Here is a 13154-nt window from a genome sequence, read left to right on the forward strand (position 1 = left end):
TTTGTGTTTATTGTACTGAAATGCCAATAAAGCTACTATTCAAAGAGTGTATTAGCGCTTCATTTACTTATAAATCAATTCAATAAGTAAATCCGTTGAGTGTCTTTCAATAAAGACACTACAGTATGAACTTCAAAAGCCATTACGGAGGTTTTATTACCAACCAACACAAAGCATATGTAGAATACTACTAAACAGGGTAAACACATTAAAAGCCCAATTAACAAATCATCACTTGTACCATCGTTTGTACACAAACGTCTCGTTACATTATTGTGGGTTCCCACTAGCACCACCTTGTGGCGCAGACCGAGATGTTCTTGCACATACTGTATTTACATGACATTTACAAGGACGCACGCACACAAACCTCCTGTCCCTGCTTTTATGCAAAAGAGATCTTCCGCCGTTCTGCTTCGTCCCCAACGTCGGCCTCCTCTGTGGCTCGTAACGCATCCGGCGACGGTGACTGAGCCCTCGGCGCTTTGTTTTGCTTTCTAGCATCTGCTAAGAAAGATGGCACGGAGGAGGACACGATCATGTACTGGGTTTTTTTTCGGGTTTTTTTTCCCTTTTACCTGAATCTGACTGCGTGCTATCGACATTCTCCTCTTCCTCTCCGGAAGGTGGGTCATCCTGGTCCACGGAGCTCATGTCTATGGAAGATAGGTGCGCTTGGGCCATTCTCTGCACAGCTGAGATCAATTTAAAAAATGGCAATAAGTGCATTTAGGTTCATCAAAAACGCCGGTGTCAAACTCAAGGCCCGGGGGCCAGAGCCGGCCCGCAGCCTCATTTTATGTGGCCCGTGAAGGCAAATCATGTGCGTCAACTTCACGTTTTCTTTGCAAATTGTTCTCAATTTTAACAACACCCAGATATGAGATACTGCAATGTGTTCATTGTTACCAATGTTCCCCTTTGAAATAAATAGAAAAACAAACAATTACTCACCGGCTTCTAATTTCTAAAACTCGCTATCCATCAATTTGTTGTGCACGTGTGATCATATCAGATGATCATACCTTTAAATGGGTTCACAGTCATAACGGCCCTCCGAGGGGCACCATAACCACGATGTGGCCCCGGAGAAAAGACGAGTTTGACACCCCTGATCAAAAACAACTGCGCGTACTCATCCCAACACTCATCCAACCTTCTAACACTGCCTACGTCTAACTACAGTGGAACCTAGAGATAGAAAACCGTAATAATCCACACAAAACAGCGCTTACAAGTATTGCACATGCAAATACCAAAGCAAAGGCTGGTGCCCTTACCTCGAGTGTAAGGCCATTTTGGCCACTCATACGCATAACTGTTGGTTTTTAACTCTACCCATGCACATTCTCACCAACAGCATTTCTTGTAAAGGATTTGTTATTATGACATTATTCATTCCGTGGCGGGCCGTGTTGCCGCAGCTGTGTCTATCCCATAATCCGGGATGATCCAGAGCAGACTCACAGCTGCCCCTGCTTCTAATCTCACAATCACACACACACAAGCAAGCTTTTTTTGGACAGATGTAGACCACATGGCAGTTTTTGCAACTACAATTGTTACATCATTGTGTGAGACAAATGCGGAGCATGCAGGCTTTGCGAGCCCACTGACCTTTCAGCGAGGGTGGCTGGTAGGTGCTTGGCGTCTTGTTGACCGTTTTGGCTTTCGGTACTCCGTTTTCTCCAACTACCCACTGCAGCAGGCATGGGGAGGAAAAAGCAACAGGATATCAACACACTCTGGAGAGACACACGGCAAAATTGGCGTGAAACTGGTGTACCTGATGAGATCCGGTGTCGTCTTCAGGCGACGGCGGGTCCGTCAGTCGGAAGAGGGTGGCGGGCGTGGGCCTCCGACGTCGAATCTGAACATGTGGAGAAGGCCTCGACTCACTTTGGGATCGCTTTTTTGGAGGAACACACTCGTAAATTTTCTTTCGACTTGTCCTGTTATAGGTTGCCACAGCGCGCCAACCCTTGTGCCATTTAGATTTGATCAAAGACCTGGTAGCATTTGGTGTTATTTATTTATTAAATCTTCTGTAAGCCATTTCTTTCTCTGGGTAATTTTGGAAGACAATCTTGAAACAATAAACAATATTGTAAAAACATTGAGGAGGAGGAGTAAAAAGGTCTTGTAATTCCCTATAGATGCCACAAGAGGGCAGAAAAGCCCTTTCTTTCTATTAGACAAAGCTAAACCCTGACTAAATGAAGAACTCGCCTCAGTTCCACATAGTTGCTTGGGCACAAGATGTCACCATATGGACCAACCGATGCCAGTCCCAAGCCCAGATAAAAAAAATTTAAAAAATGGGTGGTTTGCATAGGAAGGGCCTCCAGCACAAATAATGCGTCAAACTAATCATGCGATAAAAAAAAAGCAAACTCACAAGTATAGGGCGTGTCCATTTTATTGAGTTCCTGCTTGATAAAAAGGAGTAGTAATTCACAACAAAGGTGCTGTTGTCATTTTGAATACAAAACACTGGTTCAAATGGCTACCAGCCAAGGCTACACGGGCAGTGTTACTATTGATCCTCACGCACTCTCGTGCAAATAAGGGTGAGTCATAACAACCGCTGAGCGTTATGCAACTGAGTAAATGTAAAATGGACTTCACTTCCCATTGTAGCACCTGTTCTCAACCTGCCGAGCCCAACAGTGTGAAAGCATGCTGAAGAGTCGTCATCACCACCTCCGTTTTGTAACATTATGGAAATTAGACAGTTTGGCGCAATGTAGGAGAGCTGGTCGGCCAATCGCAGCGAAGAGCGTGGGTTCGACATGTGGGCGGCATCTTGGCTTCTTTGTCCGCTTTTGCTTCCCTGGTGTGTTGAATTTGTGCTCGTTTTGTGGATATGAAGGCGGAAGGGGGACTAATGTGAATCAAAAAAGTTGACATTTGCTCCAGCATGAACACTTTAAAGTGGAACTACTGTAATGATGGATTCAAACCTTAAACAAGAATTGAAACCGCAACCCTGACCTGAAACACTACCTAGAAACCCTACCCCTAAATTGAAACCTTACCCTGTTTTAAAACCCTAACCTAGAATTGAAAGCCTAATTTGGAATCATAAACCAGGGTTGAAACCCAATTTTGAAACCCTAACCCATTGTTGAAACCCCTACCCTGAGCTGAACGCCATTTTTGAAACCGTAACCTTAACTTGACGCCCTAATTTGAAATGCTAACACTGTTTTAAAACCCTAGCCCTGTCTTAAAAACTTAATTTCAAAACCTAACCTTAGTTTGAAAGCCCAAGATGCCCTACATTTGCTTTACATCTGAAATTTGCCGTGGTGGTGCGTAATCTGAATTTTAATATTACTAACAGGGGGGAAGGCTTTATCCCTCATGTCAGCTCCTCCTCCTCTCCTTTTGATACCTCATCACTTCTAAGAGATGCAAAAAGTCAGGCCTGCACGGCTCAGCTTAATCCCAGCGCTGTCCATACTCTGCTGCCAACAAGCGGTAACACATAAAAAAAAAAAAAGGGAGTTCTCCTGCTCCTCATGTTATGCAAGTAGCGGTCGGTGCGGTGCGGGGGCAAGAGGCCAAAATGATGAGCAACAAAATACAGTCAAGGGTTACCCAAAGTTCACTTAAATGCACTTTTGGACTAAATAAGGCCACTTTTCGGTTGATCTATAGTGGTAGGAGCCTCCCCCAAATAGACGCCCCGCTAGGTTCAATTGAAGGTCACGTCCTCTTGAATAAATTAATGCCATAGCTCAAATAGATGTCTCCCTTATGGAGTTAATGACAGGAGGTACCACTAGGTGTCACAATTTCAAGGTTAGTCATACTAGCCATGTTTCTTACTCTCATAGATGAACAGTCTTGCTCACTCGGGTCAGATGATTGTTACCAGAAAAAGTTGTCAAATGATACACAGTTGGAGGTGGCTTGCTGAAGAAATTAAAAAATAGAAACTATCTATTTATTATCTAGGCTTAACATTTTCACCCCCATCCAGTTTCCTCTGGTCCACTCTCCTCACGTACAAAGTCAAACAGAACAGAGCCACAGGTCTGCTCACTCCGGTCAGATGACCATCATCAGGAAAAGCAGTCGCATGACCGGCAGGTGGAAGAGGCTTGCTCCAAAAAATTAACTTGAATCTAGACTGACAATTTTTTTTAATTAACAAACAACGATAATACTATTATTTTACAAGTAACACAATCACATATCTGGATTGGAGGAACAAACTGTGAGAGTCGGAAGGGGCATGCCACGGTTCTGCCATTTCAAAGGCAACAGGTTTGTGTCTTAGAGAGTCACCATTTTCGGTTTTGATAATGCATCATTAGCGGCTTTCTATCCATCTCATCGTCTAATTGATGATGGATAGCGCGTACAGTGGGTGAAGAAGAAACATTCTGTAAAGCTGTTCGCAGTGGAGTCGACACCCCTTACAAAATCATTAAGTATATGTAAATATCTAGCTATATTTACATAGTCATCTGTCTATCTGTATTGATGACTGGCAGCACAATAGCAAACATGTCACGTGAGGAGGAGACTTGGCATATGTAAAGCTGAAGTTCACTGTGGGGGGTCGAGGCGGATATATATATACATACGCTGTATATATTTAAATACATATGTAATTTATAGAATACTATTTCAATGAACTAATACCGTTTTATTTTTATTCAGTTGTTCTGATATCAATAACTACCATATGGAATATTTTGTAAGTCCATCTACCCACTCTAATGTGATATAATAGATGCCTTGTGCTCATATGCGTGATTCTCACCAGTTCCACTTGTCGCGGGTCCAGCTGGATGGGCACCGCCGAAGGCACAGAGAACTGGATCTTCCTCTTAGCATCGCTGTCCTCAGGCTCTCGCTCCACAGTCGTGTCGAGCCCTGCAGGCAGAAGGGGCTCCATGATCACACGTCTCCAGCCCTTGTCAAAAAGTGCAATCTGCGCCTCTCCCTATCAGTCCCACTCCCACATATGCGCACTCGGTCACGAAGCAACACAGCAGCGCGTGTTCGTGTGATGGCTTATGACGCGGTCAGATGTTGCGGCCAATATCGCGATATCTCAGCGAGTTGGGGCGGAAGAGTGCTGTTGCCGAGTAATCGAGTGAACTTTAGGACCCCGAGGAGCAATACGCCCAACCTATTAAGAGACGGAAATCCATATTAGGAAATAAGAGGCCCTTCGGTTGGCTCTAATATAAAAAAATACTATATAAAATAATATATAAAATAACACAGCGACAAACCTAATGACATAATTGTGAAAGTCAAGAGTGATTTTTGTAACTGTCACTTATTACGTCTTCTACATACCGCAAACAACTTGAACCATGCCGCATTTAACTATGGACAAAACAGGTGGTTTACAAACCGCTTCAGGTAGCACCTGAGTCCTTACTACGAGTACTAGCACTTTACTCACGTTTACAGTTGAGTCTGCTGTGCTTATTTTCCTCTTTCGCAAGAAAACTTCACAGCAGAATTCGTGTTAAAAAATTGGCTGCGGCTGAATCATTTCCGGGTGAAAACGTCACTAATCAACCGCAGGCGAAACGGCCTAAATCATTTCCGGGTAACGTGACACGTTTACGCGCCCAATCGTTGCTGGGCAGACATAAAAGATGCATGAAGTAATGTGACAAAAACAGCAAAAAATGCAAAAAAAATAATAATACAAAAATCAATATAATTATTCGGAGATAGTCTTATACTCAATACTCAATATAAGGCACTTGTGATAAAGCGCTAAAGGAGGTACAGTACATTAATGCAAAGTTTTGCAGTTTTAATAATGTATCCCTAAATTCAAACTGTAACCCTAGGCTGAGACCCTAACATGACATCCTAATCCTGTTCAAGAAACCTAACGCTGACTTGAATTAAAACCCTAACCCTGGCCTATTATCGTACCTAAATTAATGTTAAGGTTTATGCGCGTCACAATAAGCACGACGTCCCATAAAGCAAATTGAGCTGCAGCAAGAGTTTACGTCCACTAGATGTCAGCCACTACTAAATCGTGTATACAAAAAGCGAGGCCCAACCTAACTGCAGAGAATTCGTCCAGTTGAGTGTGAAGTTTTATTTTGTGGGTATTTCGCGGTGGCAGAAAAGTGATTGACTTCCACTGACTTGAATTGAAAAGGATTACAAAAGTAAATTGTGTTTGCGCCACCAGATACACGCCCATTTTTTCCTATTTGATTTAAGAAATCTAAATTATTCCATCAGAACCTGTCAGAATAATGTAAACATTTACAGCGAAGACCACAAGGGCAGTGACGTCCTGAAAATCAAGCATCCCTCATGGGGTTTGTTGAAGGTAGTTTATCAAAGGTATGTGAAAAAGATTCGGTCGTATTATGGGTAAGTAATTTTACTAATAGTAAAAAAATAATAATTATGGCTTACCGGCTAGTTGACGTCTGCTCTGCAAAGCACTAACCATTTGAGCATTAAAAAAAAATCACATCTGTGCCATTAATCTGAGCAACGGAAAAGTCAATTCATTTGCCAGTCGCTTAGTGATTCTGTTAAGTATGTCTGACTTTTAAAATAATTTTACAAGTTTAAATGTGAGTTCCGGCCAGGGTTCCGTCCCTCCCCGAAACAATTTACCCCGTGCAAAATATCAATTTCGGCTGACACTTCACACTTAAAGCTCTGCAGTAGAGAAGGAGGTAAAATCATCAATCAAGCCACTTAGCCTGTTTTTGCAATGGCTCTGTCTTGGGCAAATAACATGGAAGTATTTGTTCACTAGTAGTGTCATTACAGAGCGTTGAAGCTTCTGCCACCATACAAGAGTGGCGTCATGCTAAAAAGGTCTGTCGCAGCACAAAAATATATATATAATCGTCATTGTGCACGATACCACATCAGACATGAGCAAATCTTGTACGAGTTCAGCTCAGTGAGCATCAAGAATGGCCAACTTGGCTGTAAAATGTGACTTAAAGGAATGTCTTGACAGTATTTTCACAATTTAAGACAGTTTCAAGGTGACTTCGTAAAATGTCTGTAGCATGTTTTTGTCAAACTACTTACTGACATATTCTTCCAGCATTTTTCTTGCTATGCTGAAATTGGCTCGTTCTAAGGGACGGCGCAACTTTGGTGAGATTGCCAACCTGCAGTCAGCTGGATCTTGCCAGTGCAGTGCTGCTGCCGTTTGGCCTCGTCTCGTTTGATGATGGCCAGTTGCTTATTAAATGTTATAATCAATTAAATAATCAATTATTCAAATAATAATTGGTTGCAGCTCTAGTTATTGTTGGATGCAGAATTTCATCACAAAGCTAAAACACCTTTCATGTGTATTGTATACAAGATGTAAAAAAAACTCAATTTCCCATCATGTGTCCCTCGAAATAAGATTCCGGCTTTGTCTAGTTTTGCATTCTTCTCCCTCTCTCGTCTCTTGGCCTGCGTCCGCAATCCGTGTGGCCGCCCGTGCCAAGCTTGGCAAGCGGGCACGTCCGCGAGGGCGCCGCTTTAGCTCGGTTCAATTGACTCGTTTAGGCGATCGCGCCCCGACACCCTGGCTTTAGGGCGGCCGCCATATTGTGTCCGTCTGCCTCGTGTTGTTCCCACTTCCCGCGTGGGAACTCGGGAATTGCTCCGGAATCATTTCAGCCATGAACCGTTTAACGATTGTAAACCCTCATTAGCGAGGTGTTCATTTGACCAGAATCTTTATTATCGGTATTGGAGTGGCAATCAGTGCTCGACTTTAACAGATGAGTTTGTGTTATTGTTACTAGTTGAAAACCTAACATAACACCCTAAACCGTGTCTTAAAACCCAAACTCAGACATGAAACCCTCGTTCTAGCTGCAAACCCTGACCTTAGCTTTACACCCTATTTTGTTTGAAAACCTACTTCTGGCTTTGAACCCTAATACTAGTTTAAAACCCTAACATGACACCCGAACCCTGTCTTAAAACCCTAACTCAGATCTGTGTTGAAATCCTCAAGGTGGTGAAAAACATAACCTTAGAAGAAAAGGCTAACCCTAGTTTGAAACTCCAACTTCACGCGATAATGCCGGCTTGAAAGACCAACCTTAGCTTCAAACCCTAGTCTGAAACCCTAAATGTAGTTTGAAATCCTAATCATGGTTTGAACCCCTAATTTAAAACCCTAACTCTATTTTGACACCTAACATGGCACCAGCACCCCATCTTAAAATCCCAACCCAGGCTCAAAACCCTAACATCACACCGGCCCCCATCCCAAAACCAAAAATGAATACTCCCCCTCTACATCGGTCGGAGAAAAAGTGTCATCAAACATCCCTGCTTGAAACCTTAACCTCATCTTGAAAGAGCTTGTCTGAAACCCTGATTAGAGCCCCCCCCCCCTCCAATCAGGTGTCATTCTCCTACAGCTTGCTTGGAATGCTTCAAGATGGACGCCTATGATCGGGATTACATGTAACATTTTTGCGATTGACCCCGTTTTTTCCCCCTAACACAGAACCAGTGTGAAGCCACTCACTTACTGCTTATTTCATTTTGCTTTTCGGAGCCCGCTGACAGATGGCGAGTTCTTCTCAACCCCCCCCCCCAACTCCACCACCACCTCACCCAGCCACCCGCCCCAGGGGGGGAAGCCAGTCTGTGTGAATGCGGCCGCATGTCAATCAGCGACTCTCATGTGATGGCTCTTGCCAATGACGTGCCAGCCATATGGGCCTGGCATCACACGGCCCCGCTACGCAAGTCACCCGTGCGCTTCGTCCCCGTGCGCGCGCACGCACGCGCGCGTCTGGGCTGCAGGCAGAGGCAGGGTGGCCGCAGAAGAAGAAGAGGAGGAGGAGGAAGAGGAGGAGGAGGAGGAAGAGGAAGGTAGGCGCGTAGGAGCGAGGACCACACGGCAGCCTCTTCTTCACCCTGCAGGACGCGCCGTCGACATGGTGTAAACAAAGCCCTGGTAGGTTCTTCGGAAATCGCCATTTCTACTTCTTTGTGTCCACCTCCATCCCATCGCTCGTCCGTCGTCCATCTTTTTGTCATTCGTGGAGCGGCGTTGCATAGAGAACGAACGCCAAGCGGCGTGAATTCTCTGGGCACCACTTACACACGCGGGATAATTGACAAGGTATAATATGCCAGGCTGTACGCAGGCGGTTTATGAGATTAGGTGAGAAAAGGTGGGAAAAAACACATACACACACACACACACACACACACACACAGCTGATAGCATCTCATAAGCTCTGGAGTGTGTTTTATATTGATTTTCAATTCAGTCAATGAATTGCCTTTTTCGTGCCGTGCACTTGACAAATGTCAACACGCAAATATGGTATGGAGTCAAGATGAGACATTTGTGTTTTTGAAAGTGTAACAATAACCTTAATCGGTGTGATTCAAACAAAAGTGGACATTTTTGAATTGTATCAGGATTCTCTGAAAACTTTTTCAGCTCAAATTTGACATTTAGGGCCTCGCTCGGGGCACTCACATAAATTAGGTCTTGCCGTAACATCATCTACTGGAAACCAACCACCTCTAAATTGTGTGGATTACAGCTTTTAAATTTAACTAAACAAAAGATGGGCTTTTTTTAAAAAAAAAATGAAAACGTTAATGAAGTCATACGTAGGGGTGGTGACCTTCGGTCAGACCATTAGCTACGCCTGCACGCCATGCCACGCCCTTTACAAATATGATCACTTTAATTGACAGTGTCAAAGAGATGCTGATTTGTCTATTTCACATGATGAAATGACAGGCAGAATATTAGGAACACCTGTGTCTGTGTGTGTGTGTCCTTTATAGCACTCATCTACAATAATGTGACCCGATCCATCTTTTTTTTTTTTTGTGGTCATACCATCTTGCAGGTGTAGGCTAGCTAATACTTTGACATCCATTTTCAGTTTCTTTGGGTGCCATCATATGTTGGAGGTGTACCTAATAATGCGGCCCAACGCATCCAATCCCCCTCCCCTTTTTTTGTGTCATCACATGTTGTGACACAGCCGTTTCCAGCCATTTTGTCTCATCGTGTTAAAGGTATCCTATAATCTGACCGGACGCAGCCATTTTGTACATGTCCCCAATTATGTGACTCGAGACATTCATTTCCTTCCATTTTGCGTCCCACCCCATGCTGCCGGAGTCCCTAATAATGTGGCCCAAGACATGTTGCAAGCGTACCCAATAATATGACCTGAGACAAATTCCAGGCATTTTTTTCCTACTCAGCCTTCACCCATGCATCATTTTTTTCCCGCTCATCCCATGTTGCAGGTGTTCCTAATAATGTGACCTGAGGCGTCGATTTCCAGCCAATTTGCATCTCGTGCCATGTTGCCCACTGTTCCTAATCATATGGCCTGGTACATCCATTGTCCCCCCCCCCCCCCCATCCCATGTTGCAGGAGTCCCTAATAACGTGTCCTGACAGGTCCATTTCCAGTTGTTTTCTTTGGTCACATTTTTGTCTCATCCCATGTGATGGTGGGGTGCCTCATAACGTGACTCCATGCACCCATTTTCCAGCCATTTTTCGGTCAACCCATGCATCACATTTGTTGCAGGTGTTCCTAATAATGTGGCCCGACATCGATTTCCAGCCAGTTTGCATCTCATGCCATGTTGTCCTCTGTCTCTAATAATATAGCCTGGCGCACTCATTGCCTCATTTTCACCTCACCCCATGTTGCAGGTGTCCCTAATAATGTGACCCGACACACTTCAGCAACCAGATTTTTTGTCTCATCCCATGCAGGTATCCCTAATAATATGGCCCGCAGGCACCACAGGTTTGTATTGTCATCGTATGTTACAAGTGTACCTAATCATGTGATCCAGCCAGTTTTTTTTTTTTTTTTTTTGGTCAAGCTTCACCCTCAACGATGACATCATAGACTCGATATAAACACCCCGCCTCCTCTGCTGCAGGTGACAATGTTGAGCCGTCTCTTCAATGAGGTTCTGCCGGACGTCCAGCGGCTGGCGGCGGACTGGGCCGCCGACTCCTCGGACGGCGAGGTGTCCAAGGTGAAGAGCGAGCACGAGGCGCATCTCGCCGGGGAGGACGAGCTGGACGAGGCGCGCGACGGCGGCGGCGGCGGCGGCGGCGGCGACAGCAGCCGAGCCGAGTCCGAAATGGCAGATGAGGAGGAGGACGACGAGGACGAGGAGGAGGGCGGTGTTGATGAAGGCGTCGGGGACAAAGGCAACAAAAAACGCGGTCCGAAGAAGCGCAAGACGAGCGCGGCCCGCGTGGAGCGCTCCAAAGTGCGCCGGGTCAAGGCCAACGCCCGCGAGCGCACGCGCATGCACGACCTGAACTCGGCGCTGGACAACCTGCGCAAGGTGGTGCCGTGCTACTCCAAAACGCAGAAGTTGTCCAAAATCGAGACCCTGCGCCTGGCCAAGAACTACATCCTGGCGCTGGGCGAGATCCTGCGCAATGGCAAGCGGCCGGACGTGGTGAGCTACGTGCAGATGCTGTGCAAGGGCCTCTCGCAGCCCACCACCAACCTGGTGGCCGGCTGCCTGCAGCTCAACACGCGCAACTTCCTCACCGAGCCGGACGCGGCGCGCTTCCACATGCCCGGCTCGCCCTTCTCCTTGCACCCGTACTCGTCGTCGCCGTCGTCGTCGGCGGCGGCTGCGGCGGCGGCGGCGGCTGCGGCGTCGTACCGGTGCCGCCTCGCCAGCCCCAACTACCAAGCCCCGGGCGGCGGGGCCCTCAACATGCGCGGCCACTCGTACGCCTCCGGCTACGAGGCCGCGTACGCCCCGGGCGGGGCCTCCCCGGACTACCTGAGCCCGGACTACGAGGGCCAGCACAGCCCGCCCGGGTGCTTGGGCGTCGGCGTGGGCGGCGGAGGCCCGTCCGGCAAGCAACAGGAGCTCGACGCGGAGCGGAACTATCACTACTCGTCTATGCATTACTCCCGAGCCGGACGCGCTTTGACGTTTGGCCCCTCGGGAGCGCGCGGCGGGGGCGCGCACTCCGAGAACATCCCCCCCTTCCACGAGGGCCACCACGAGCGCGCGGTGGGCCCCTACGAGGACATCAGCGCCTTTTTCCACAACTGACTCTTGAGTGACAATCCTTCTCTCCTGTAATCCGATTACATGCTGTTGTTCATTGTGCGGTATTGTGTGTGCGCGTGCGCGTGCGTGCGTGTGTGTGTGTGTGTGTGTGTGTGTGTGCAAAATGACCAGACACGTGTAATATAAACGAAATACACAAATAAAACATGATTTATAATTGTCTGATGTCATCTACTACAGTGCACTCACACCCTGCATTATTTTAACAATTGAAACCAAATAAATGACAGAGGAATATAGATGATTCCCAAACATTATCCTATTTTTATTTATAGTGGTTCTTACGCCATATGAGACGCGGTGTCAAAGTTCAATTGCATTAGTTTGATAACTTTTCATTGTTTGTCTTCTTTTATATACACACACTAACGCTTAATATGACCTTGATGCAAATGAATTTAACAATACCTGCTCCAATTTTCAAACACTGCAAGGAGGCTCCTTTCCCATGCTGGCGGTGACAATGGCACAATCGCAATGTTGCTTCTGTGTTTAGGCCAGATGACATCAGTGCTGATTCCTCCAATCGATGCTAATAATCAAAATAATAATAGTGCTGGGAGCGTGCATCATGCAGGTGCCGTGCATGTTGGACCGCCGCCTGTGGTCCCATATGTTGCCTTGATGGTCAAGTGCGCCAGGCAGGCACACTCGGTTATAAAGCACACAAATGACAAGAGTGAACATTTATGCAGAATATGAATTGAGCACGTCACTTGCAGGACTGCATACAAAGTGGCCCTGAATAATATGAACCCCACCTGCATGTTCCAACTTTTAAGCACAAAACGATCTGAATTTTAATTTAGAATTAAGGTCATATTTCAAAGGGTTGAACGTGCCAAATAATCACGAAACCAGTGAATTAAAAAGGCACGATTCACGTATCTTAAATTTGAAAAATAACTATACCATTTATGACAACAATGACTTTTAAGTTTTTGTGCTTTGATTTGTTGTTTTTACAGTTCACAAAAAAAACCCAGAAATAACATTTTCACTATTAAAACAGGGGGAAAATGTGCTAGATTTTTTGGTGTATGATAACGAAATCTAATAACCCA

The 13154-nt window shown here is 45.7% G+C and overlaps 1 protein-coding gene and 1 pseudogene across 8 annotated transcripts; one reads left to right on the forward strand and one right to left on the reverse strand.

Annotated features, from left to right (window-relative positions):
* Window positions 1-126: 126 nt before the first annotated feature.
* On the reverse strand, window positions 127-5082 carry LOC147128780 (protein phosphatase 1 regulatory subunit 1B-like). 6 transcript variants are annotated; one of them, XM_086015598.1, is made up of 5 exons: window positions 4778-5082; window positions 1787-1909; window positions 1618-1699; window positions 579-656; window positions 127-507 (listed from the first exon to the last, which is right to left on the reverse strand). In XM_086015598.1, the coding sequence occupies exons 1-5, from the start codon at window positions 4910-4912 to the stop codon at window positions 386-388; spliced, it is 540 nt and encodes a 179-aa protein (XP_085871724.1). In that variant the 5' UTR covers window positions 4913-5082; the 3' UTR covers window positions 127-385. The 6 variants fall into 6 exon arrangements, with proteins under 6 accessions (XP_085871724.1, XP_085871726.1, XP_085871721.1 ...); XM_086015600.1 differs by having other exon boundaries at window positions 127-504; window positions 4778-5077; XM_086015595.1 differs by having other exon boundaries at window positions 579-695; window positions 4778-5073.
* Window positions 5083-8787: 3705 nt separating this feature from the next.
* LOC147128781 (neurogenic differentiation factor 2 pseudogene) lies at window positions 8788-13154 on the forward strand (annotated as a pseudogene). 2 transcript variants are annotated; one of them, XR_015082795.1, is made up of 3 exons: window positions 8812-8944; window positions 10751-10784; window positions 10924-13154. The product of XR_015082795.1 is annotated as a neurogenic differentiation factor 2 pseudogene, transcript variant X2 (transcript). The 2 variants fall into 2 exon arrangements; XR_015082794.1 differs by lacking the exon at window positions 10751-10784 and having other exon boundaries at window positions 8788-8944; window positions 10924-13153.

Source organism: Filicampus tigris, chromosome 19 (genome assembly GCF_054856515.1).
Source record: "Filicampus tigris isolate MCC_2025a chromosome 19, RoL_Ftig_1.0, whole genome shotgun sequence".
NCBI classification, from domain to species: Eukaryota; Metazoa; Chordata; class Actinopteri; order Syngnathiformes; family Syngnathidae; genus Filicampus; species Filicampus tigris.